The following is a 27,737-nucleotide window of genomic DNA, read 5'->3' on the forward strand; positions in this document are numbered from 1 at the left end:
TGGAGGGTAGGAGTGAAATAGCTCCCGCGGACCAAACACCAGGGGAAGGAAAACCCATTAAAACCTCCCCTATTACTGGGGAATAGAATACAGACACGGTAATCCCTGCCTGTCGTACAAGGCGACTGAAAGGGGGGTGTGAAGATAGAAGACAAGCGAAGAGGACAGACGTGGCTGGGACGATTTCAGAAGAGAAGAGGACGCTCTGAATGAGTGAAGCAGAATACAGGTAAGCATTCATTTATTTATTTATATATTTAATTATTTATTTTTGCTTGCTTGAGGTCTTGTGAAAGTGTGTGAGTGTGTGAGTGTGCGAGTGTGCGTGTGCAGCATGTATGGAACCGGTCATCGGGGATGACAGCCTAAGAAGACGTGGCACGGCCAACCTGGGAAAGGATGTGCTCCGGGGCCTGATCGTGGTCGAAGAAAAATGACCCGTTCTGGCAGGAAACAGATGGGCGTGATGACTTCAAGGATAAGCCACATCATTATTCTCTACCTACCATGGCGGACCAAAACACGGCACGGTTAACCGGGGAAGGATGTGCCCCGTGTCCTGATCGTGGTCGAAGAAAAACCCTGGGCGTTTTTGTGCAGGTGGAAAATGTCCTACCGCTTGATCGGAGGTGTAACGGCGTGGATCCGCAACCCCCCATGCTTGCATGGCAGATTGCGGGGAGACGAAAGCACAAAATGAAAGCTAGGGAGCTAAAGCGCCGTTGCGGCTATCGTTGGTACCGACAGCCTACGTCAGGGGAGAGGTTAGGTTAGTATATCAGGCCGCGGGTTGCCCCTTCTGGGTTGCCTTTTTGGGTTTGCCCTCACCTCACGGGCGCCAGGCTGCCCCCTTAGGGCGATATGAGTCCCACACTGCCCGAGCCCCCTCTAGCCGAATAGTGCGAACAGGGGATAACCTGCGCGTGCGTAAACGCATTTCTTTTTCCATTAAACAAAAAAAAAAGGCCGTACCGGTACCCGTAAGATCACCGAAGTCAAGCTAAAGGCTGGTTCAGACACGGCTAGTAGTTTAGTCGAGTGGCGAGTAGTTTAGTGTATGGACACTAGAGTTTAGTCGAGTAGTTTAGTAAAACGGTTTAGTCGAGTCGATCCGTTTTATTGGATTTTGCTGGTCGAGTAGGCTTCCCCCACCACTAACTAGCCTTCGGGACAGACCTGTCCAGACGCATTTCTTTAGTCAAGGGATATATCGACTAAACTCTAGTGTCCATACACTAAACTACTCGCCACTCGACTAAACTACTAGCCGTGTCTGAATCAGCACGGGTGTGGCTCCTGATGTTGGCGGAGCTTGGCACATGGGAGATCAAAGGTCAGACCCACCCCCGAAATAGGGGCGGGGGGGTTCCGGTGTGTTCGTCAGAGGTCCCGGGACCCTCCCTATAGCCCCAGTGCAGGCCACCGTGGTGGTTTTAGTGGGTAAATGTCCCACAACTACCTCCCCAGGGGGGCTGGAGGTGCCTTTCTGAAGATTTCCACCACGTAAAAAAAAAAAGGTTGTAAAACATGCCGATATACAGAAACAAATTCAAACCCGCTTGAAAACAAAGGCATGTGTAAAGTACTTTTGTTGGATTTGTAGTTATTGGCATCGAGTATAGTGGGTTTGCCTAAAAAAAATGGTGATGTCCCAGGTTCTACACATAATTAAATATTACACAGTAGAAAATAGGTTTCCTACTATTACACAGTACGTCGTGCAATATTCACATAAAAAATACTGTGAAGTAATAATGTATTAAAATCGTTAGTTTTTGATGTAAATAGTATGTAAACATTTCTTTTTTGTTTCAAGCAGTTTCAAGTGAGAACTTGACAGAGGACGTGTTTAGCGTGTTCAGTTGGGATCATTCAAATTGTAGTGTATTCCTGGTTTGTTTGCGGATTTTAAGGAACAAAAAAGATGTCTGAATTACTTCATGATATGGCCTATCGCGGTAAAACCGTAGATATTAAAAATCGTCTAAGCGAAAACGAAAAATTAAAGCTATCAAAAGATAGTGTAGGTATTTATTTGTTTAGTATACTTTTTAAGGTTACATTATCGTTGAAATTTGTTCTACTAGAATGATCGAATGTTAATACATTGGGCAGCACTCGGGGGCCATGACGATTTGGTTCGATTTTTGTTATCTCTCGATGTGCCTGTAGATCCCACTGATGATGTAAGTTTACTAATTTATCAAAACAATAACTCGTAAATAACTAGGGAACTTTCATAGTGACTAGACGGTATTCACTCCTGCGTAGTTTTAATTCGCCAGTGTTACCAATAGTTATTTTTATGCAACATAATTTGAAAACAACTTGTGAAATTGAAATTTTTCTTCAAAGTAATATGATGTTAAACTGTACTTAGATGGATATGACACCATTAATTTTGGCAGCATCAGCAGGTCGTGAAAAAGTTGTCAGAACGTTATTAACCGAAGGAGCAAATGTTAATGCTACCACACAGGAAGGCCATTCTGCTTTACAATATGCTGCATCAAAAAACTGGAAGTCTATTTGCGTCTCATTACTAGAAAAAGATGTGAACGTTAATATTACAGACAAACGTGGAGCTACACCGTTACATAGAGCAGCATCAAAAGGAAACAGTGTCATTGTGAAACTTCTCCTAGAATATGGGAAGAATGTAGACATAGGTTGGTATTACTAAATTTCTTTGGTCAATTTTAGTATTTAATATTCCATAAATTTGATCGTTTTTTAGATAGTAAAGATGCTGATGGTAATGCCCCGCTACATTTAGCATGCGAGGAAAATCGTGATGATGCAGCTAAGATTCTGGCACAATATGGTGCCAATATATTACTGCCGAATAAAGAGAAGAAAACTCCATTAGATCTTGCAAGTCCAGGATTGGCAACTAAATTAAAAGAGATAAAAGAACAGTTATCAGAAAAAGTGGAATAAATTATCAACATTATTGGTTCAGTGTTGTTCAATCTTTGCTTTTTTTTTGATATTACAATTATCTTTTTTCCACCATGCTATATGTATATTGAATATAAGTAATAATAGCAATAAATTAAAACATACAAGTATAATACATATTTATTAAGTTATAAATAAACTGTTCTAATATATACGATTTAATGCAACGACATTAAATAAAAATTCCTTAAGTATACAAAAACTGAATATGTATTATGAATGTTTAAAATCATGTTCTTTATAATTCTTCCATCTTCATTAATTTCTGCCAGAATATTTATACCGAATTTGGGTAACATTATTAAAATAACAAATCATCATTTTTCATTCCTAACAAGTATCTCATTTTACTGCATTTTTAACAATTCTTAAATAATACTAATAATAATGAGAATATCAAAAGTAACTATACATATAAATTGGTAAAAAATTGATTGAAAATCACTGACCAAATAACTTTTCTACTCTCCTTATTTTCCGGATTTTATTATGCCTTTCTTTTGAATATATTCAAGTGTCATAAATGCTTGATCGATTTATATCGTATATTTATATAAAAGGTATCAAAACAGTTTATTAGTTTGTTGGTCAGAGCTTATTCGTCTATTGCTGACCTCTTCTGTTTATCCTTCCAGGTCATTTACCCCTTTTTACACTTACTCGTTCCAATCCCGTTGGAATTTATATTCCTAAAAAATGGCAATTATTTTAAAGTCATTTGCATAAATAAAATGTACTAAAATTGTAGGTCAGTATTTCTTACGTTCTTGACACTGATTCGCAGTTAAATAAGAAAAAATATTCACCCATCGATGGACATGATTCAATACAGTATTTCTTTTTATTTATGAAATTATAATTTATTTCTTATTAAGTATATCCGTCGAAAATGTATATAAAGTTTATTAAATTTATTGAAAAGATTTTCAGATTTTATTATAATCGTTACGTGGAGAAAATAATCGTCCACGGTGTGTTAAGTGGCAGTTCAATTGCAAATTTGAAAAGCTCGCCTAAAAAGTCACTAGAAAGCTTTTACTGTAAAAAAACACAGGCCGGTTTTGTCCATATACAATTACTTAATCGTATCAAAAAATATGATAACCCTGATGATATATACAGAGTACATTATAAAGCATGCAGAATCTAGCAAATAGTATTTCTGTACACATTAAATGCATCAAAAAATTTCATTTTCTCACATGATCAATATCGCTAATTATTCCAAGTACTTTTCCAATGTTTAAACTGGTTGCATATGTATTTAGGTAGTTTCATCTGAATAAATACATAAGTTGCTAATTTACTTAATGTTAGAATTTCATTAAGAAGTGCAATAAACACAGGGTGGATTATTAATAAAAAATTCTTACTTTTCTCATTCTAGTATTATTTGAGCCGTTTACAGCCCGAAATGATTAACTGCACTTTTTGAATTTTTCAAATTCTAGTACCAAGCACTTCATTGATGCCTAAGTTTGTATATTTATTAATTCCTCATTTTTTGATTTTGTGAAGTTAATCAATTCGGCAAATGAACGGCTCATTTATAGTGAAATGATATCCTGTAAAAGTTAATACAAGATTTACTTATTCGCTAGATATAATATAATTTATAGAGTACTCTGTATATGTGTACATATATACGTACACTTAATAATTAACCGCCCGTTAACCTCTTTTTGTCTTTTGTTCCAAATATGGAACCAACTTCTACAACACTCACTTGATTATACAATGATTAAAATTTTCAGTTAACAACCACGAAATTGGATTTAACCACTTATTTTGTATTTAATTTCAATTGTTATAATGATCAATACTTTTCTTTTCGTTATTTATTTCTTTTTTTGAAGAAAAATAATTCTTTCTCCATGTATAAACTTATTTCCTTATTTTCTTCGCTTGTTTCACCTATAAATCTTGGCAAAAAGAGGTTAAAAATGCGTTCTCTTTTAATGCACGGAAAATGCACATGTAAAAAAAATGCATGTATAAAAACATTAATGTGTTTCTTTTCTTCTCATATTCATTCAGCAGTTTTTGAACATTCAATTTCAAACGCATCAAGAATTGTCGATACACCATTATTCCAAGTGAAATCCAATCGATGGAATTGTAACTGCTTTCTGAAAAATGTAAAAAACGTTAACAACGCGGTGTTTCATAAAAATTGATTATACTTTTTAGTATAGGTAGTTGTAGACACGTGCACACGCTGAAAAATATTGACAACAGTTATCATCGATTATTCGATGCATTCAAAATGGAATCGTACAAAGTGAAAACGTTTTCGATCTATGATCGGCCCTAAGTACCAATTTATAAATCTCGATCGTCGATTTCTGGTTCGTTCCGAAAGGCGAAATTAATTTAATTGGAAAAAAAAAAGAATTACTACTTGAAGTAAAATCAAGAAGAACGAAATTAATGAACTCAAACTGAAAGTAGTCTTCTTAATGTAAAACTTTTCTTAAAAATAATAATACTTATTTCTTCAAAACACGGTGTCCAAATTAAAATTACCCTTTCAAGCAAGATACTGTTTATATCCTATTAAGTATTTTTAGAATTGTTTTACGATACAATATTTTAATTACTTCAAAAGAAGGATCGATTACTTATTTAAATGCAGCTGGTACTTTTTTAAAAATCATTTTCTTCGAACACCTTGATTAATACAATATAAAGTGTAATCGGTTGTTCTTTTTTATTTTAGAATATTTTTGATTTTTTGACCTCTCGGAACGATACCTAAATCGTCCATCACTGGCTCGATTATTAAAAAATAATTACAAATAACATATTACGATGCTCTTCGCGATAAAAATAAAAACTGCGATAATAATAATTAATAATAATAATAACTATAATATAATTATAATAGATATTAATGCTGCCTAAATGCGATGTTAATTCGTTATCGATTATGCAGCCCCAATAATATATTTCTAGTCTCAATCTTACCCGACGAATAGTAGCATTTTTCACAAAAAATGACGAAGTCTTTGCACAAAAATTGGATAGCTGTGAAAATTACTAATGTAAAGCTTAAATAAAGTATGGCATTTCAGCGCCGTTAATACGGTATGGCATTAACGTATACACGTGAGATACGTGCGCTGAATTTATTAGAAAGAAATTTAATCATGACATCATCGCTTGAAATTATTAACAACAAGAATCATTAACGAATTCATTGGTAACAGGTGGAGAAGGTTTACTTGCATCGGTTTTTCTTATAAAAATGAAGGAATTCGTCATTTTCTGCGCTTGTTCCGCAAAAACGGAAATAAAATACTACTCGGTACGGCCCTGCCGGGTCTCTTATGTACAGAAGAAAGCCGCCCTCATCTAATGGCATCGTTGGGTGCATAGGAATCGACTCCAGAACTTGGGGAAACGAGTTCTGCGCTTGGAACTCGGTTTTCGTCCGAACGGAAGTGGATCTTGCACGCACCTCTTGGACCTGGGATTTTTATGAGTTTCCTGCGTTGTGAGGGTTCAATAAGCGGTGTGTGTTTTTTCGTTCAGTTGACAGTTTCCTCACCATCGATGCTTTCGTCCTGCGTCGTCGAATCGTCGCCGGAGCCACCGGTCTGAACCGAGCCGCGTTTCAAACGCGTCGAACTAAGGTTTATTGGAGGTCCACCTCCTCGTCTGCCAAATCAAATATTTATTCTTTTTATTAAAATATCCATAAATTAAAATCATCGTTTTGCTAACAACATATAACACAATCTACTATTAGTAATAAGTGAAATGATTTTAGATATCTATCAGAGAAATTGAATTGACTATTCTTTATCTAGGGATGATTATGTCTTTTCTTGAATTTTTTATGAAACCTGTTTAATCTGACTAATTAATGAAGAAATTTGCGTTTCTAAAGCAGAGGATACAGTAGTGATGCAAGATCTATGAACAGAGTAATTACTAAACTAGTTTGTGAATTCAGCTGAATATTATTATGGAAAGTGAAGAGAATGAGCTAGCTGCTGTGATGCAGATTTGTATTTAGATTGATTTCTGAAAAATGTAGATTGTTAAGACTAACCAAAAATCAGAGAATTCTTGACACCTGAAGAATTTCCATTTTTCACGTCGGGTATGAATTATTCTTTTTTCCTCGATGCCTAGATATTTCAGTAGAATATCTTCAGTAACTTAATCACGTACAGTCTGGAGCAGAGAAGACTTCCCTAGGGAAAATGGCATTACAGGGGAAGCAGAATTTCTTAAAATGAAGGTGCGGGACACCAACATTTTCCCTAGGAAAGCCTACTATGCTCGGTACTGTACAATTCATTTATCTGAATAAACATACTAACTCTGTTTTCATCTACAACTATTTACTTATTTCTTGTAGTCTTATTTTCACTGATATTTAATTTTACGTTTTATGTACTTTACTTTTTCAAATGCAAGCAAAATAAGAATAACATAGGCGTTTTAAAAATGTGATAGAAAGAAAGCAAATTAATTAAAACTCACCTCAATTTATTCTTAAGATTTGCTACCTCCCTTGTTAGCTCTTCTTGAGATTCCAGCATATCATCCATTTCTCTCTGTGATTTCCTCCTCATCGCTTTATGCCTACTAATTTCTTCCTCAGCTTCGTCAAGTTGTCTCTTCAAAGCTTTCATTCTAGCATTCACTTTCTCCGCTTGTTCCTTAAATTGATCTGAGTTTCGCCTCTCGTCTTCTAACTGTAAGCTCAATTCCTTCAATTTCTTCTCCAATTTTCTATTAATCTTTTGCTGTGCAAATCTTTCCTTTGCTTCGGTTTCCAATTGCTCGTCAAGATTGTTGATCTTCGATTCCAATTGTTGGATCGTAGCTTTGGTCTTCGCTCTCTGAGCTGTTTCCAATTCGGTAAGTTTCGCTTTCAATTCCTTGTTCTGCCGTTCCAATAGCATTTTGTGCGATTCTAATTTCTGTGTAGTCGATCTTTCCGTTGTTAAATCATTGGTCAATTGCTCAATAGCGATCTGGGCTTTTCTAGCTCTATCCATTAATAACTCAGCGTTCGATTGTTCTTCTTCAAGTTCCTCTTCTAACGTCGCAATTCTAGCTTCCAATCTACGTTTCTCGTCAAGCATTAGCGTCCCTTTGTTCGCGTTGTTGTTCAGTTCCTCTTGTAACTCGTCCCTTTCGTTCTCCGCGGCTCTTCTTGCTCGTTCGCTACTCGCATAATCTTCGGTTAATTGCATCAGATCTGCCTCCAAACTCTTCACCTTTCTTTCAGTTTCTTTAGCAATCGCTGCCAGTTCATCCCTCGCTGATCTGGCTTCCTCAGTTTCTCTGGTACAATCCTTTATCTGCGCCTGAAGTTTCTTCAATTGCTTCAATGCATCTTCTTTAACCTTATTGTGCATTTCCAATTGCTGTTCGATATCTTTGTAATCTGCCTCCATCTTTTTGCGTTGCGCGATAGCAGCAGCCCTTTGCTTCCTTTCATCTTCTAATTCCGCCTCGAGATCGCGTAACTGTTTCACCAATCCTCTTCGCTTCTCCTCAGCTTGTTCTTCCTTAGCTTGCAAGTCCCGTTCGAACTGAGTTCTTAGAGCTTGCATGTTTACTTCCAATCGCAATTTAGCATCTTCCGTAAATTGTAATTCATCCTCGAGTTCTTCTACTTGAGAACGTTGCTCCGCCAATTGAGATTCGAGAGCTCGTTTCGCTTTCTCAAGTTCGTGCACATTTTTATCTGCTGTCCCTTGGTTGTTCACCAGTTCATCCAGCTCCGATTGAAGACCACGGCGAATTCGTTCCAGTTCTTCGACTTTCTCGTTCATCTCGTCAAGTTCACGAGTCAAAGATAAGACGCGAGTTTCTTTCTCCCGAGCCTCGCGTTCCGCGGCATCGCGCTGCTCTGCATATTGCTCCGAGACGGCTTTTTCTTCGGCCAGCACCTGGTAGTGATGTTAAAAACAATGATTTCCATTTGTTCTAATAACAAATATGATTTCTGTTACATTTTGAAACGTAGCTAATGCAGTTAACGTAAATAAAAGCTGTAACGAACCAACTTTATTACTACTATTGTGAAATTTCAACTTATCTACTCAAAACATTTTGTGAAACACTAAACTAGTAATAATAATATGAAAAACTCACAGAAAGTTCCTCAAACTATCGTTAATTATTAGACAAACAAAAGTGTAATAATACTATTAATAAAAAATTAATAGAAATTTTAAGAATAGTAATAGCTATATTAATGAAATAATTACAACCGTAAAGGAATAAAAATTGAATAGTAAATCAAGTGAAAATTGAGTTGTTCGAAGTTCTGTCATTTTGCAAATAATTACCTTGTCGAAATTCTTTTGTTTCTTCTCCAATTCCAGCACCTTTGCTCTTTGCGCTTCAAGCTCGATAATGCTATCTTCCAATTCCGCTTGAACCTTTTTCTTCGATTTATCTAATTTATCATTGACAGCTTGTAATTCTTCAACTTGTCTTTGAAGCGCTTCAATGTCTTTCATGCATCGTTTTCTAGCTTCTTCCAACGCTGCAGCAGCTTCAGCTTCTTCTTCGGCTCTCTTCTTAGCTTCAGCCAATTGTACATTCAAGCCGAGAACCTACGTTTTAAGCAATGATACCGTTTAGCTAAAATTTTATTATTAGTATTATTATTAAGATTACCTGTTTATCTAGTGCTCTCTTTGCTTCTTCTTCCTCTTCCAACTGATCGTGAAGACTTTCCTTCTCACTTTCCAACGCTCTCAATTTCGAACTCAAAGCCAACTTCTGCCTGGTTTCTTCTTCAAGTTGCTGCTGCAGTTCTGTGAATTGAGATTCGCAGGTAGCTGAAGCCTTTATAGCCGCAGAAGCCTTCAACTCTGCAGTCTCCAATTGCTGCATCACACTTTCGGCTTCCTGTTGTAATTTCGTGACTCTTTCTACTAATTCCTGTCTATTTCTTTCGACTTCTGCAAGTTTCGCATTCACTTCGGCAAGTTGCTGTTCAGCCTGTTTCCTTCTTCTGTCTGATTCTTGTCTGCTAGCGCTGATAGATCTGAGTTCCGTCGCTAGATCAGCGTTTTCAGCCTCCAAACCTGATTTTGCCTTTTCCAAAACAGCTTTCGTTTTCTTCAACGCGTCCATCTGTTCGTTCAACGCGGTCAGTTCTTGAGTATGCTTGTGACGCATATCGGCTAAGGTCGCTTCGTGCATCGACGTTTCCTCTTCCAAGTTCTTCTTCAACGTAGCCAATTCCTGTTCCCGTTTACTTCTCAATTCCTGTTGGGCAGCAGTTGTGTCTAAAGAATCTAACAACTCGTTCTTCAATGCTTCCAATTCCTCGTTTAGGTCGCGTTTTAATTTCTCTGCTTTTCCCCTCGCGGCTTTCTCAGCTTCCAAATCCTCTTGCAGTTCGGCCAGTTGAGATTCCAACTCGCGGAGGGCTTTCTGAGCTTGAGCCTTTGCCGCTCCTTCCTCGTCCATCTTCGCCATTACTTGATTCAATTCCTCCTCGCGTTTACCTAATTGTAGCTGAAGCTCTTCCACCTATAAAAAGAAATATAAATATCAGTGATATAACTGTGTACTAAGAACAGAAGATAGGCATTATTAAATGCATTTTACCTGTGTCTTTCTTTCAGCCAGCTGTTCTTTCAAATCTGATACTTCAGTTTCTATTTTTCTTTTTGATCTATCTACTTCTTGCCTCTGTTGATGATCTTTCAACAACCTTTCTTCAAGATCCGCAATCGTTGCCTCGTGCTTAGCTTTCAGTTTTGATAAATGTTTTGCTTTTTCTTCTTCTTCGGCAAGAGTTTGCGACAAATCGTTCGCCCTTTCCTCGAGGATCTTCTTCTCCTTTAATAACTTTTGATTCGTATCATCAGAAAGCGCGAGATCTTCCTCAAGCTTTTTAATCTTCGCATCGCATTGTACTTTTTCTAATTGTAATTTTTGTCTAGCAGCTTCCTCCTCCTCTAGTTGTTCTTCAAGATCGCTTATATTCAATTGCAATTTCTTTTTCTCCTGAGTCAACGCGGCGCTTCGTTCTTCCTCCTCCTCGATTCTTGCCTCCAAATCGTGGAGAATCTCTTCCAGTTCTTGCTTCCTAGCCGCCAATCTTGCTCGCATTTCTTCAGCTTCCGCGCATAATTCGACTTCAGCCTGCAGCTGCTCCGCCAACATAGTCTTCTCTTCGATGGCTTGCTGATATTTTCGTTCATATTCCTGAGAAGAATGCAACTGCATTTCCAGCTTGTCACGTACTTGTTTCAGTTCGTCCTCCTTCTGAGTCAACTTTTCTTCTTGTTTAGTTACTTCCAGCAGTGGTTTCACTTTGGTGTACAAACGCCACCACTGCCAGTTTCGGAGCTTCAGATAAGCCGCACAGTTTCTCTGGATAATTCTGATGGCATTTAATTGCTGCAAGCGTTTCTGATAGTTCTTGCGAGCAAGGAAACCGCGACAGAATGCTTGGAAATTCACAATAATATCCGTGATCTTATAATCGCGTTCTTCTTCAAGGTGAGCCAAAACTCCAGCACGGAAGAAAATCTTCGACTGACCGACGCGATAGAGATTCGGGTCCAGTTCAAGGGCTTGAATCTGAAACAGATTAGAAAGATACACGTAGAAAAATATTTTAAAAGTCAAACCCAATGGTAAGTTTCAATAAGATAAAAATCTGATCATTACCATTTTCTCACAGGCCTTCTTTCCATCCATGAATCCCTTTGGAATAGCATTTGGAGTAAGAAGCTCGTATCTCTGTCTGAATTCTTGGAACGGTATTCTATTCGGGAATCCCTGCCGACAGATTCTAATCCCTTCCAAAACACCGTTACACCTTAACTGATCCAACACCAATGGAGCGTCGATCTTTCCGGCTCTCTTTTCATGATTCGGTATGATACATCGAACAAAATTGGGATTTGTGTTCCTCAGAGTGACCATTAATTTCGCCAGTTGTTCTTTGTACAATTGAGACACAGTCCTGAACATTCCTTTTCTCGTTCTTGCACCAAACTGTGTATCGGTTAACGCTTGCTGAGCCATGCCAACGATTTCTGCATCCTTCCAGATGTGGCAGACGAATGGATCCTGGGAACTTTGAAGGAGGCTAACGACATTCTCGTTCAAGGGATCCATGTTCTTCATTAGCCATTTAGCGGCTGAGTAATCAACTTTCCCGGCATAGTGTATTATAGCGAAGTCTGCCACGCCTCTGAAGTCTGTTTTCATGAACTTCGGATGCACGCTGTGAGCACCTACTAATTTCTCGACGAACGTTTTATCTGTAGCCTTGGGGAACCAACATTCTTCGTCGAGCAACGCCATGATACCCATTGGTTTATCTATTAAATCAATCGTTGGCTGTAAATCTAATCCAAAGTCGATGAACTTCCACTCGATTCCCTCTCTCTGATATTCTTCTTGCTCCAAAATGAACATGGTGTGATTGAACAGCTGTTGCAATTTCTCGTTTGTGTAATTAATGCAGAGCTGTTCGAAGCTGTTCAGTTCGAATATTTCGAAACCAGCCATATCCAGGATACCGATGAAACTGGCTCCCTGTCTCTTCGTACGATCCAATGATCTATTGATTCTGTTCACCAACCATCTGAACATTCTCTCGTAACAGGCCTTCGAGATTGCTTCCACCGCGAATTCCACCTGCTCTTTCGTCTGTGCTTTCGTAACGAAGTCTCTGCCTACTTTGATCCTCGGTTTTAAGAAGGCCTTCGTCATTTCCGTGACGCTCAGACCCAGTAAATGCGAGATCTTTTGGGCTACGGTGTTGTCCGGCAAGGTAGCTTGGTCCGAGTTCCTTTCTTGACGGAACTGCATCGAACCGAACAACATCACCGCGGACACGATACGGAATATCGACGAAAAGTCCTCGTTCGTCATACCCATGATGTGCATGGATTTGACGGTTGAGAAGAACTCGGCTGAATCGTCCACTCCGGGAACTGGAAGCGCGCCGTTCGACAGGAACGGGTAGTGCTTCGGATCTTCCAAAATAAATTCCTCTGAAAATGATTAAAATTATCGAGTCAATTTATTTAAATAAACTGAAATGTCATATGAATCTTGAATCGTGTATAGGGGGTGCCTCAGATCGGACAATAAAACCGGGCAGGGGGTGATTTTCGTCTGACTTTTCGTTTTCGAAGAAAGCGCTAGAAAAATGTTATTTTTCTTTATATAAGGGGATGTAACCCTTTATAATGTTGTCCTTTTATGAAAAATAATTTTCCATTGACTTTATTAAACAATTCCAATTCGAAGTAACCCTGGATGATGATTTTCAACCCTTAAGTGAACGAATTAGCACATACAAAAATACGTGTCTAACATTTTTTAATGTACCATAGCATATTACAAAACGAAGAAAATCGGTGAGGTACACCTCGGGTCTTTATCTATTACCAACGCAGATGTACTCGACGAATTTTCGAACTCAAATTTCTCGAAAATGAAAGCTCAAACGAAAAAGATTTATGCTTTTTCTTTTGGCTTATCTTTGCTTATAGTATCACCCCCGTTCGGGTGTATTACCCGACACCTGAGACACTTTGTATATCGAATGTAGCTTACTCTTTTGCTCCGGAGAAGCACCAGCGAGGAGCTGATAAAATATGTGGAAAGTCCTTTCATCCTTCGCTTGTCGAATCGCTCTTGATTTCTCCAATAGATAAGTTTCTATGTTCGCGCCGGCGATGTAACCGGAAGCGTCGAAGTTTATTCGAATGAATTTACCCTGTTTAATAAATCTTCGATTATTGTTTAAAAATACAACTTGCGAATTTACAAACTTCAATTCAATCCGAGGTTGAAGCTAAGAATATTTGCATTTCCACTTACAAATCTTGAGGAGTTGTCGTTCTTCACCGTCTTGGCATTCCCGAATGCTTCCAGGATCGGATTTGCTTGCAACAGTTGTTGTTCCAATTCACCCTATCGTGAGAAATTAGAAAACCACTTAGAATGAAGAATTTTAATTCATCGAGCGAAGATAACGACATTTAAATTGCTTTTCGTGTACCATCGACTGAACATGTTTCCAAATACACATAAAATATACATTTTGCTTTTTAGTTAACACTTATCAAAAACAGGAAACCAAATTGATAAAGTTATTGTAATAATAGTTTACAAATGTAAGTACTTAACATTAAAAGAATTTACAAATCGTGAAAAAATAATTTCTAAGGATACACGAAATCTCTATTAATTATTTAACATATCTGATACAACTTTCTATGATAATATTTGTTTACAATTATTTTTTGAGAAATAGTATGACAAATAATTTATACAAAATATAGCAAGCATTGTATTAAAATTAATTGCCTCTATAAAAACGCAATTACTATAATAGCACCTCAACCTGTAATTAAAGCAATTAATTACAATAATCGTGACTACTTGCATTTTATTTAGTTAAACTTTATTTAATGGAAAATAATGAACTATAATAAAGTTTACTTGAGACTTAAGTAATATCGATAATTATGACTTTTTCAAAATAAATCATAAAGCAGACAGGAATTATTATTTAATCAGGAGCTTTAATATATTACGACTACTATTCATTAGTAAAAAAAAAAGAGGAGAAAGAAAGAAAACCTTTAAAAAAATACTTAAAAAGCACACAACACATGTACATACACATCCAGACACGACACAGAATACGTTAATGAATAATTTAATTAGTCGATTCTCACGTTAATTACCGCAAATTTATCCGAAACATTTCCGGAACTCTGAATCCAGCGAGCAGCGAGAAAGATAAGAAAAATTTGTTAGAATTTTCAAATACTATTTTCCCCTTAAATCGTCCGATAAACCATAATAATGTTAACTACTTTATTCGTTTCGATTAACTTTATACTTGTTAGTAGAGCGATATTAAAGAGGCTACTCTTCCATCGGAAATCAATTGAACGTCGCTTAAACGTAGAGATCGTAAAGAAATCATAAACGAAGAATGCTCAAACGAAATGCAATGACGTACATTCTTACGTGCGCATAATGATCAAGGAAGTTGGCTGAGTTATTAAAATAGGAAAGATAAAATGTCCAAAAACCAGAAGGTACAAACAGTTAGTGGGACAAGCTTTAAAAACAAGGAAAGTGGGGTGAAAGATAGAAAGAAAAAGAAAAAGAAAAAAAAAAGAGAAAGAAGAGATATAAGGAAGGCAGATACATAGCAACGTATATGATCGCGTGAGCGGAATGTTGATCATTATGTTGTTGACTTACTATGATTAATGCTGGACTCGGTGTCTAGGTGTGTCGTGGCCGCCGAAAGTCAGCACCGGGAATGAAAGAATTTGCAAAATTAAATTCACGAGCCTCAGGTTCGCGAGTCCGATTCGAAATAATTTCGAGAAAAATTGCGTCTTACGTGCCTTTCGAATCTAAAACCTTGATAATTTTGATTTTTCTGTTTGTTTTCAAAAAATTCCTATCGATTATATATTAACCCTTTTACAGTAATCATTTCGACCCAGGTAGAAAAATAAAATATACAAAATATGTATAGAAAAATCTTATTTGTTAATTTATGCAAAAAATGATGAAATATATTTATAATTTCCCACATAATTTACATAATTAAATTTAATAAAATGATTTCATAAGTAAGGGTAAAAATGAACATGAGCTAAAATGTCTGTTTTCCGAGGGTTAATGAGTTTGCGTTCGAAACTATTCGTAGTGTAATTAATAACAAATTATAAGTCGCAGGAAAAGGGGACGAGCGTAATTTTTTTCCTATATAAGAGCACAAGTTTCGAAGCATACGGTGAGTCAGAACAGTTCAACGAGAATGACTCAAAGCCGAGTTAGGCTGATAAGTGGATCGTTTCACTGAAAAAGGAAAGATCCTTCGAATACCAGTGATCTACGATGGCCTATCGTCATCTATCGCGATCCGAGAACAGTCTTCCAGTATTCGACGAACGATTTCATAAACAATTCACGCAACTCTTGCGTAATAACGTTCATTTATTTCCTTTCCTTCTATTATCTATTCTTTTTTTTGTCCCTTAAGAACACGTATTATTTCAATTAAATTGTTGTCACGGTTGTCGTGCGATTACCATATTAATTTGTCTAGCAAGTACCTAGCAGTGCACTTAATTAATTACACACGATACTTTGTACGTGGAAAAGAAACAGAAATAAATTATCCTCGACTGTTTTTATGATTATGAATCGAGTTAGACGATGACTTAATTTTGTAAAGCTTTATATCTCTCCTCGTAGGAAAATTTATCTGAATACGGAAACTGAGGTCGGACTTCCATGTCCGATTAATTATCGTTCTACCGATAACGTGTACCAATTTGTGAATAATTATTTTTTCATATTAAAGAAACTATAAAATCGTCGAATTTTTCATCTGGTTTGAAAGTTCATTTTAATACTTATAATTTTATCGAAAGCATCATGCACGGAAAAATAGAAGAAAAACGAAGTATTTACAGAAATCTTCATGCACCGAATCGAAGGGGGATGCTAGAAAATGATTTAGAAAATTGTAGACACCTAAAATGTCAATAACCATGATAACGAATATTCCACCAAATATCCTGAAGACGCTTATCGATTTATTAATTTTCAAACTTAAGACGGTGCACTTTTATCGTTACTTGTAATTATTTGTATTGCTCGTGGCACTGTGAAGACACGTTTGCTGAATGTTCGTATTTTCCAAGAACGCCGTCCTGTTCCTTATTTTAATACTTTCAAACGTTTTTTATATCTTCAATGTGTATTCTCACTCTGTGCATGGACACTACGTGAATAGGAAGACAAACCAGTGTAAAAGAAAAGATGTACAAAAACTTTGTTCAGCTAAAAATACAAAATATCGTGATATAAAAATAGCCTAGACTATCAAAGAAAATATATACAATAGAATAAAACTAGAGTACAGTTTTAACCTACCATATACTCTAAACTATCAAAGAAAATATATACAATAGAAAAAAAGAAACTAGAAATACACTCTCGACTCTTAATTTTTTCTTTCAGGAAGTCAATTTATTATCCCTGTATTACTCTAATTGCTTCGAGGGGGATAAGGTCTAAAAAGAGAAATCCCTACAGAAATGAATCCTTATGAAGAAGTAAAAAGGTTTAGTCATTAACTTACCGCATTTGATTTTGGCTTCGAGGCAGCAACGTATGCCAGATATTGGATTACTTTCTTCGTGTTTTCGGTTTTCCCGGCACCCGACTCACCGGTGCACAAAATCGACTGGTCCTCACGGTCTACAGAAGGGAACGAACTCGAGTGAATGCACGGAGGAGCGAATAAATATATCGATGATGGAATAAAGTGGAGGTCGAACAAACAAATGGACGAATCAATTACCTTGAAGCATGGAACGATATGCGGTGTCCGTAATGGCGAAAACATGGGGTGGAACCTCGTGTCTCTTAATACCCTTATACCTTTCCATTATCTTTTCCGTGTAAATTGGCAGCCTCTTGTATGGATTTACCACCACGCAGAACAGCCCCGAGTACGTCTGGAATCATACCACCGATCATAAATTGACGGTCCATTGAATGGTCCGCGACAAAAATTTTTCAACGGAGATAATCATTTTGGGTATACTTCCGAAAGGCCCCATCACCCCAGGACAACCAAACCTCGGATTTATAGTAATTCAGAGACGAGAAATCGAATGAGACCATTTTCAGAACTGGCAAATAAAGCGTTCTCGAGATATACAGGGTATTCTAAAAGTGCGGAAACCCCCTATTACCTCGATAAGAATGCATTTTCACGGAAAATGACTAACCTAACCTAGGTTAGGGTTAGGGAAAATGACTAACCTAACCTAACCTAACCTAAGTTAGGGTTAGGGAGAATGACTAACCTAACCTAGGCTAGGTTAGGGAAAATGACTAACCTAACCTAGGCTAGGTTAGGGTTAGGGAGAATGACTAACCTAACCTAGGTTAGGGTTAGGGTTAGGGAAAATGACTAACCTAACCTAGGTTTATTTGCCAGTTCTGAAAATGGTCTCATTCGATTTCTCGTCCCTCAATTACTATAAATCCGAAGTTTGGTTGTCCTGGGGTGATGGGCCTTTCGGAAGTTTCCCCATCATTTTTCTTGGAATATCTTTTTTTATATTTTACTTATTGTTGGATAAACTTGTTACTTAATGACCTCCGCGATGATACACGAGGCAAATACACATGTAACGTTTGTACCGCCAGTTCCTACGTAACGAGTTCAGGGTTAACTAAAATAAATACGCGTAAACCGATTACTTAAAAAATGTTACAAGTTGAAGGTAATCGTAGCTTGCCGAGCACGTTGTTCAATCTGTCGTTGAACGTGGGAAGTGCATATCTCTGGTTTGATGCAAGAATGTCCATATTTTTGCAAAAGTTAATAAACAATGATATATTGCATACAGGGTCGGTTCAAAGCCTCTTTCAAAACGAGCTTTTCATCTTTTGCCAATCAGCATGCCGAGTAACGGGATTACGCTTTACAGAAAATAGTTTAATTGTATTAATCACTAATTTGTTTTTCAAAAATTATAATCTATTTCTATCTTTTTTTCTAATGTTTTGTTCTTCTTCTTTAGTAAATGAGTAATATAAAGAGAGGGAAAGCTGAAAAAAATTCACTTTTCATGTCAAACAAAAAAAAAAATAAAAAAGAATTTTACATTTTGACGCTGAAGTTATTGCCTCATTAGCTCGCCATCTAAGCCGACCCTAATTGCATATGCAGTGTGTCCAGCGTAACTGGAAACACTCCATTATTTCCCAAATTATTAAAGATACAAGAATTTGCTTCGGTGGTCATTGCATGGTAAGAGAGGGTAACATTTTGACGTAGACGAATGTTTTTTTGCATTGTTATTTTCAAAAATATAATGGCAAAGTTTGGTTTTTTAAATGGAACTATATATTTTTCTTTCGATCATTTGATACTGTTTTTGATGTCGAATTTATTAAGCTTGCATGTATACACTGGATTTCATTTGATTTCGAGATATTGCGCTAACAAATTTGAAGATTTTTCACGGGAAAAATTCACTTCAGTGCGAAATATCAGCAGGGGTCCTGTCCGCGCGTCAAGTGCCGCGTGTTAAGCAGTACCACTTGAAATGGATACCACAGGCGGCCAACGGGATGGCAGGCCCAAACTTTAGACGCGAACAGGACCCCTGCTGATATATCCCACTGAAGTGAATTTTTCCCGTGAAAAATCACCAAATTTGTTAGCGTAATATCTCAAAAACCAATGAAAATCAAGTGCATACATACAAGCTTAATAAATTCGACTTCAAAAACAGTATCAAATGATCGAAAGAAAAATATATAGTTCCATTTAAAAAACCAAACCTTGCCATTATATTTTTGAAAATAACAATGCAAAAAAAAATTCTTCTACGTCAAAATGTTGCCTCCTCTTACCATGCAATGACCATCGAAGCAATTTCTTGTGTCTTTAATAGTTTAGGAAATAATGGAGTGTTTCCAGTTACACGGGACACACTGTAGATAATGATAATTTGAAATTCTATTTAGAAATGTTGTCAATTGTTATTTTAAGAGTGGAATTTTGAAACATAATCATTTTTTTCTGGGGAAGCGTAAATCAAGAAATTGATAATTAAAAAACTAGAACTAGAAGCCAATTATAACAAAAATGGAATCGTGTTCAAGTTTGTTTCAATTATTAATTATTTAATTAGAAAAGAAGAAAATAATATTCACCGTTCAGTTTTATTTTACAATAAACTATTGTTAAAGACGCGAGCCACTCGAAGAAGTTGCGTAGCGTACACATTAATCCAGTGATTTGCTACATACGCGTTGCACTTTAACCATCAATAACCCCATAAATTGATAAACGGCCATAGTGAATAAGCGAACGAGCAAGAACAACGAAATCGAGATACGTACATTTTCTTTTTTACTTGAAAATCGCATTCCGGATAAACGTATCGCGGAATGTATATTTCCTCCTCCTCCTCCTACAATTTTTCAATCATTCCTACGAGATCAATCATAGCCATGGGTTGTTACTTTTGTCGAAAGCTTTCTTTTTCACTTCGATGAATAATTTACGAGTTAAACGGAACGAAAAGCCGAAGGTATGCGTCACCATTTCGGAAAGATGAGCAAGCGGATCGGTTTACACGTTTACACGAGTTCATGGTGATGTGTAACCACGAAAAAATGTCAAGTAGGAAACGTTCAACGAGGATTTCATAAATTCTTCTTTGATTTTTGTCACCGTACGCTATTGCACAAGCGGACAAATAAGGCCTGAACGCATATAAGAAAATATATTTTAGAAACAAGCGTTTCGCGTTGACGAAAAATGTTCAAGTAATTCATTGTCCGATAAATGGCACCGGTAGTCGTTTGATAAGAGGTTAAATAACTTTGCTCCGTATGGTATCGTTGATAAGAGAACAGCTTTCCGGTATATTCGGTGGAATATAATATAATTAAATAACGAGCTAATAATCGGTAGATACGATCTGATTATTACACGATAAAACTTACTCAATTGTTTTTAAAATAATCTTATTAAAATCTTGGATCTTTAAATTTCTATTAATTGATCAATTCTAATTAAATTTTAATTAACACTAGAACTATCAAACCAGTCAAAATGACTAGTTTCAAGTTCTTATTTTAAATTAGAAATTTTATCGAGGTATTTTTGTTCAAATGTTTCATCCTTTATCTATTTAATTTTCTACATTATTTTTCATTTCAAAATAAGCGTACATGAAACGTCAGTAGTTCTAGTGTCAAAGGAAAATTGTTTCTTTGATTTTTTGTTGTAACAAGAAGAATGAAGGTAACCGAAATTGGACAAAGTCTCAATGCAAAGTAAGGAACCACGGCTATTTTGTTCCCTTTTTTTAAAACAGAACTCTCTCCTCGAAGGTCCCCGAAACCGGTCTCCGAGAGTGTCGTGTCGTCGACCTGCCCAACATTCCTGGTTATAGCTCACTAACAACCACCGGCTCTAACTCCCTCTTCGAGAAAACTGCATCTCTCTTAACATTGTTACACAAGAAAATGAAAAAAGAAAAGGTATCCTAATATCGTTTCTAATACAAACGTAGCAAACGAAGATTGTATAGTAAGAAAATGAATTTCTGTCCATCAGTTAGGGAAACACATATCGGTGCAACAGAGCGGGCTCAAAATTTCATCACAATTTTTTGCCTGATAATCCAAGTAGAGTAAATAAGAAAATACAGAAAATACGATACGCAATGTCGGATAAGAACGAGTGGAAGAAGGAGTGTCGTCGGTTCGAGCGAATCCATATCCCAGAATCTGTGCGATTTCGTCAGAGTTCGGTTTCTTTCCTAAGAAGACCGAAACTCCTGCGTTGACTATAAAAGGTACCGAGTTCTCCAGTGAAACTGGCTCTTTCTCTTTCCCTCTTTCGCTGTTTTGCTCGTCACCGGTGTATTACACGGAGACAACGTTTACGGTACCGCGAGGAAGCGGGTTAAGGACACTCCGTCCTTATAAGGACTCCTCCTTGATCGTTTTCTTTCTCTTCTCTCCTCTCCTAAATTCGATAGACCGAAACGTCGAAGTAATTCGAAAATTTTCTTCCATCAACGGCTTGCTCTTGTTTCCTTTCGACGAATAAACCTTGCCCCGCCCCGCCAACCGTTTCACTCGATTTAGTTTAGCGAAATTACTCAACTTGAACGACTATTTTACTAAACGAATTAAGCGCATTCGACGCACGTAACGAGAATATAAAGACGAACAATTATTGAAATTATAATAAAAGAAAAGAAAAAGAGAAATATGTATCCTTTATGTTGCATTAAAGGCAATCGTAACATTCTTTTACAGTTTTCACAGTTTCACTCCTTTTGAAGGTGTCTATCGATAAAGAACCTTAGGATATCTACCAGATGTTATTTAAAAGATTTCAATATTTCCTTTATCTTTTGGACCATTGAGTCGGAACACGCGACATATGTATATCGCGAATCGAAAGAAAAATCAGCACATACGAGGCACATGCATGACGTCATTCTCTGCTGTCCTAGAATGCTTGCCATACGTAAGCAGATATTTCTATATCGTAAGGTCCAATAAAAACCGCGATTCTTTTAATTAATACCAACCGATGAAACAGCGCGCGATCTTCAATTCTGTTCCTTATAATTTTATCTGGAATTGATTTTTTTTTTTCTTCAATTTTCAATGATTTCATACTTTGGATGGAAACGTTATTATATACTACACATTTGATAAAATAGAATTTGTAAAATAGAAGATAATTGAAACGATTCATTTATAAAGGAACGATGGCTACGTATTTTAAAAGAATACTACAACATTCGAAAAGAACTCTAAAAATTACGATGAGTCAATGTTACGTGGAAATAAGGCACAGCCGTTATCAGTCTTTGTGATAACAGTGAAGAAACGAAGTATAGTCGAGTTACAGATTGATTCACATTTAAATTCTAGCTTTATACAAATCTATTCCGACACTTGGACATTTCGATGCATATTTAGATTTTCATAAAATTTTATCAGTTTAACGCCGTCCTATGTCGTTTAACTACTGATAGTTGTAGAGGAATTAACGGTACTGTTAATATTTATCAAATTATCTTTCCATGTACTTCTAAATTTCATATCGAGAATGACAGACTCGTTATCAGCAGATTCCTTAGCGTGGTTCAACGAACAAAAACAATATCTGAAAATAACATCCATAGAATTTAATTATTCAAAATTACTTAGCTTTTATTATGATATATTAATAATATTAATAGCGTGCACTTATTGTAGCTATCTGAACGGTATCGTATTAAATTATGTCCTAGAATTATATCCTTTGTCTAATTTGTAACTTAACGCAAGCAGATTTGCTTGTTTAAGTATTTTTAGATTTAGAAATTTATTAATGTATGGAATATTGTATAGGAACAGATTTATGCAACGCTTAAATTCATTAATTATTTATGAATGGAAACGAAATTCTTTTTCGACAATCACAATTTTTTATCTCTTTAATTCTATTTTTAGTATTGTTTTATAGCTGTTTATTTTTACTTCTTTCCAGAATAAAGCGCTTAAATGCTGACAAGAAAAAAAATGGTACTTTGCATGTCATCATTATTGATGATACAGAGATACGATGATAAGTGAACGCGATTTCGCCAGTAAAATACCAGAAATAGATGATTCTAATTAAAAGTATACGGGGGGAGGGCAAGAAAACTTAATCACAACAACGCGAGATAATCAAATTCAGCAAGAGCCTTGAGTTAGGTCAGTGCTTTGTTTACAGACGCGTTTGATTTACTTTGAATCTCTCGTTTCTAACGCAACTAAAAATTAGAAAAAAGAAAAGAACCGATCGATTTATTCTTATGTAATCGTTAAAATTAAAATTTTCACGAACTATCTCGGATTATACGTTTCGATTTTCAATAAATATTGACACTGAAAGTGAAACTGAAATTTGGTAACAACAATAATTAACATTTAACTAAAATTACAGCAATATTTTGAAATTATAATTATTTGAAAATATGTGACTAAATACATTTTGAAACAAAATTTTATTCACAAAAGTGAACTTTAAACATCAGTTGTGCTAAACTTTTTATGGTCAAATATTTTCTTCTTTCCATAGTTTCAAATGTGAATGATAAATGCATTTATCTCATAGTATCTATTGATCATTTGATAAATGTAAGATAACTATAATCAGCTTATCTGTATATCAGTAGTAATTTACTTTTTCTATTGATAATTGAATTAATAAATTTATTGAAATTTATCCAGTTTATGAGTGACTTTAAACTTAACATTTTACAACTGTCTTTGCAAGAACAGAACGAGTACTAACAAAAGGAAAAAAGGAGAGAAGAAAAAGAAAGAAGGATCAGCCTTTGCGATGATTCCAATCTTTCAACCATTTCTGAATTACCTATTTTGTTTTTACTTTTCTGGAAAAAAAAAAGAAATTGTAGATTTGTTGAGAGCAAACACCTTGAAATTTTCTGTTGACAGTATTAATAACAAAAAATAAAGTAAATCTGTCAAACTCACGTAAATCAGGCCGGAGTAGTATCTGTCTTTGAGGTTATGCAGTACGGAGGCTTCGTTCAGGCACGTTAATTCAGCCATATCTTCAACTTTATCGAATTTCGGTGGATTCATCTTTTGAATATCATCTTTTGCAACAAGAACTCGTTTACCAGTTTCGGCAATCTCCACCTCGACCTCGTCACCCCGTTCACCCTTTATCCCGGCTGCAACGAAACCCTGGGTTTCGTGCGGAACCCAAACGAGCTTCTTTTGTGTCCATTCCGCCTGTGTTGCGGGATCATTGAAATTATTCCTGTCAACGGAAAGAAACCGCAATTCGGGATCCGAATGATCCACCCTCGAGTCAACGTCCGCCATTTTTGTTTTTGAGATCACGAGCAGCTCCTCGAGCCGGCTTCAGGGACGGGCGATTCCAAGGACGATCCTCGATAGACTGAACTTTTTGTCGCAAGGATACACATGTAACTATCCAACACTCGTTTTCGCGTTCTTTTCGAGCGTTTATCGTACGCTGCTGGTGCAAGTAACTTCAGCTTGATCAGATTTCGACGATTCGTGGCTCGTTCTTCTTCGAGGCACCGTGTTCTTCTACCACCTTCAACGCTCTTCGAGATTGTTTTCTTTCTCCTTCTTCACGGCCATCTTCTTTCCTCCTTATGCAAGCAACGATAGGGGGGGGATGTGATTTGAAGGTATGCTGCATAGTAGCGCTCATATCGCTGAATGACGTGTTCCAAAGAAATTTCATTGGCTAGAAAGCATATACATTGACCAATCAACCGACAGAAAATCCTTGATTGTATGAAAATGTGAATTACTGTTTTATCATAAACCAAGTATCTTCATTGTAGTTTGTTTGTCTGCATGATTTTAAATGAATATGTAGTATGAATCCATAATGTATGTAGATACATGCATATAAATCTTTTTAACCGTTAACCGAGAACTGTGTTAAACAATGTTTATAATGCAACATTGTAATAAAAACAAATATAAACTTTTATTATCATGAATATTATTACATTTAATAACTAAGACTTACAACTTTTCCTGATTCAATTATACCATATTTTTATGTAAACTGTATGGTTTCAAAAATAAAAAACAATAATTAAATAATATTTTTACAGACTTTCAAATGTTTTCAACGATAAGAATTGTCCGTTATTTCAACTGTTAGTCATAGGTTATATACAACAATTATTAAATACACATGCGCAATTGAAACCATGGAATAAATAGCATAGAGAGCGTTTTTACTATTTACCATTTAAATATAACTTTGGTTTAATACGTTTATTTTCCATATTATTCTTGAAGATCAACAATTTCTCTACCAATAATTGATATTGATCTTGTTTAGTTGCTTGTAAGTTACCCGACTATAGTTAATCCTACAACTTGAATTGTACATATCTGTCAGATAAACTAATCAGAAATTCGACCTCTGTTCCATCTATACAAAAATGGCGGAAACTACTCGACAATTTACCGACCAGTTTTCCGAAATTAGTGTGGCGGCTGTTGTCAATAAGGAAGATTGTGATTCTCACCGCCACCTTTTTATAACTACGTTTATTGTTCATTTGTCATTTAAAACAAATTAGAATTACTTTTGTAACTATTCATTCCTCGCCAAATTCTCAATCCATTCAGACATGTAAACCTTTAAATTTATCAATTCCAAATATATTATTACAATTTATACGCAAGTCATTCAATTTAAATATGGGATAAGCTCCCATATTTTTTATACTTCCCCCCGAGTGAAGAAGTCATCGTAGAAAGGATTCTTCAGGAAACGTCTAAAGTTGAAGCTTGATCAAGTATTGGGCTGATTGATAAAATGGGGAGCGTGTCGTCAATGGTCACCCTAGGAGAGGGATTACGATTTCTGGTCGCAAATGAGGTCCTTGTAGGTTCGTGCCTGCGTAGACGCATGATGTGTTGTTCTGCTGCTGCAATTAGGACTGTCGTATGATGTTGCTCTGATGCTGCAATTAGGACTGTTGCATGATACGTTGCTGTAAAGAGCTCTAGAAGAATTAAGACTGCTCTCTGTAGTTGATCCTCTTCCTGATTATTGGACATTCAATACAAAAGGAAAGAGGAGAGAGAGAGAGCGTTTCGTCTGGTTACTACTAGTGGACTCGACAGAAAGGCATTCTAGTAGGATCGTTCTTTAGATGCGGGACAATGAGTAACGTCAGAGGTTGGTTGTATTTGGCCCGTTGCTGACTTAATTGAGAAATGTACAACCTCTGGAGTAGCGTCGCCATGAGTGCGAGGGGAATGGTGCCATCACTTCCGTCCTGCTCAATGTGAAGAAACCACGGGATGAGATTCAGCCGTGTGTGTCCCGGTGCGTCTTGAATGATACGTAATGTGTTGTAAGGCGTTTGCGACCAATTCTTCTGCTTATTTGAGTGAGGCGAACGTGTTGCTAAAGCTGATGCAGTCGTATACGCTGCTGTTCTAGGATGACCGACGATGGAAAACATTACTTCACCCGAGTAAATAAAGTTCCTTCCTCCTTGTTGATTTCAAAATTGTTGCGGATTGTTTTTCTTTTTTATCACGTCGGAGTCACCAAAAATATGGGAGCTTATCCCATATTTAAATTGAATGAATTGCGTATAAATTGTAATAATATTTGGAATTGATAAATTTAAAGGTTTACATGTCTGAATGGATTGAGAATTTGGCGAGGAATGAATAGTTACAAAAGTAATTCTAATTTGTTTTAAATGACAAATGAACAATAAACGTAGTTATAAAAAGGTGGCGGTGAGAATAATCTTCAATCTTCCTTATCGACAACGGCCGCCACATTAGGTGGAGCAATAAATCTATTAATATCGCCATCTATTAAAAAATAGCGGAAACTATTTGTTAGCTTATCGACTGATCTTTCTACACTATTACTTCTTGAAGATGTATTGATTTGCATGTACATATATGTAGGCGCATAAAAGAAGAGTAATGAATTAGGAAGGTAGCAACATACGTATGCAGGGCCGGCGCGAGGCAGGTTCAGCGCGTTCGCCGGAATCCGACCTCGCGTTTTGAAAGGCCCCGCGATCTACAAAAAGTCGCGGTTGAAACTAATAAAAAATTATCTTCAATCATCAATAAGTCAATCAGTCAATCAATTTTGATGACGCAATCAAAGATTCTGCGGTGAAAAAAGCGAGAAAAATGATGTAATATTTATTTTACAAAAAGTATATGTAACATCCTTTCTATTTATAATAAATAATTCCTTATTGTGAAATTTAAGTATAGGATTCTGGCTCCACAAAATTTTTGAACCTGTACGTATGTATGTCGCATATGTTATTTAAAAGTCAGTAAAAATGATAATAGGTTGGGTAACAATGTATGAGAAATTTATTGCTTTTGAAACGCCATTTACGGGAAAATTACTAAACGCTTATCAATATGTATATATTTTATCAACGCATTATGTATAATTTATCGACGGCCTTAGCTACGTAAGACTTGCTGATCCTCTTAAAAGGACGGAAATTAAGCCACGTCGGACATATCATAGTTTCATCTTCAGATGTGCGATTGGCGTACTTAAAGGGAAATAATATAGATCCGCCTAATATTACTACATCTTTATAAAATATTACAGTACAAGTTATATACTGTACAATAATTATAAATTATTTTAAGTTGATACATCTTAC

At 36.3% G+C, this 27,737-nt stretch overlaps 2 protein-coding genes across 8 annotated transcripts; one reads left to right on the forward strand and one right to left on the reverse strand.

Moving 5' to 3' along the window:
• Nucleotides 1-6: 6 nt before the first annotated feature.
• Nucleotides 7-3,074, forward strand: LOC114876933 (26S proteasome non-ATPase regulatory subunit 10-like). 3 transcript variants are annotated; one of them, XM_029188906.2, is made up of 5 exons: nucleotides 7-229; nucleotides 1,820-2,023; nucleotides 2,088-2,186; nucleotides 2,381-2,669; nucleotides 2,738-3,074. In XM_029188906.2, the coding sequence occupies exons 2-5, from the start codon at nucleotides 1,925-1,927 to the stop codon at nucleotides 2,938-2,940; spliced, it is 690 nt and encodes a 229-aa protein (XP_029044739.1). In that variant the 5' UTR covers nucleotides 7-229; nucleotides 1,820-1,924; the 3' UTR covers nucleotides 2,941-3,074. The 3 variants fall into 3 exon arrangements, with proteins under 3 accessions (XP_029044739.1, XP_029044738.1, XP_029044737.1); XM_029188905.2 differs by lacking the exon at nucleotides 7-229 and adding an exon at nucleotides 1,090-1,711 and having other exon boundaries at nucleotides 1,817-2,023; XM_029188904.2 differs by lacking the exon at nucleotides 7-229 and adding an exon at nucleotides 1,090-1,711.
• A 709-nt stretch (nucleotides 3,075-3,783) lies between these two features.
• On the reverse strand, nucleotides 3,784-27,735 carry LOC114876929 (myosin heavy chain, non-muscle). Of its 5 annotated transcripts, none has more exons than XM_046289751.1 (14): nucleotides 27,537-27,735; nucleotides 24,043-24,793; nucleotides 17,321-17,477; nucleotides 17,099-17,217; nucleotides 15,199-15,222; nucleotides 13,798-13,890; nucleotides 13,531-13,693; nucleotides 11,626-12,962; nucleotides 10,555-11,535; nucleotides 9,613-10,476; nucleotides 9,279-9,548; nucleotides 7,456-8,876; nucleotides 6,512-6,621; nucleotides 3,784-6,450 (listed from the first exon to the last, which is right to left on the reverse strand). In XM_046289751.1, exons 2-14 carry the CDS (start codon nucleotides 24,397-24,399, stop codon nucleotides 6,440-6,442), a joined length of 5,907 nt encoding a protein of 1,968 aa, XP_046145707.1. In that variant the 5' UTR covers nucleotides 24,400-24,793; nucleotides 27,537-27,735; the 3' UTR covers nucleotides 3,784-6,439. The 5 variants fall into 5 exon arrangements, with proteins under 5 accessions (XP_046145707.1, XP_029044703.1, XP_029044704.1 ...); XM_029188875.2 differs by lacking the exon at nucleotides 3,784-6,450 and adding an exon at nucleotides 7,019-7,097 and having other exon boundaries at nucleotides 6,534-6,621; XM_029188870.2 differs by having other exon boundaries at nucleotides 3,784-6,621.
• Nucleotides 27,736-27,737: the final 2 nt, after the last annotated feature.

This window comes from Osmia bicornis, chromosome 1, assembly GCF_907164935.1.
Source record: "Osmia bicornis bicornis chromosome 1, iOsmBic2.1, whole genome shotgun sequence".
Lineage (NCBI taxonomy): Eukaryota > Metazoa > Arthropoda > Insecta > Hymenoptera > Megachilidae > Osmia > Osmia bicornis.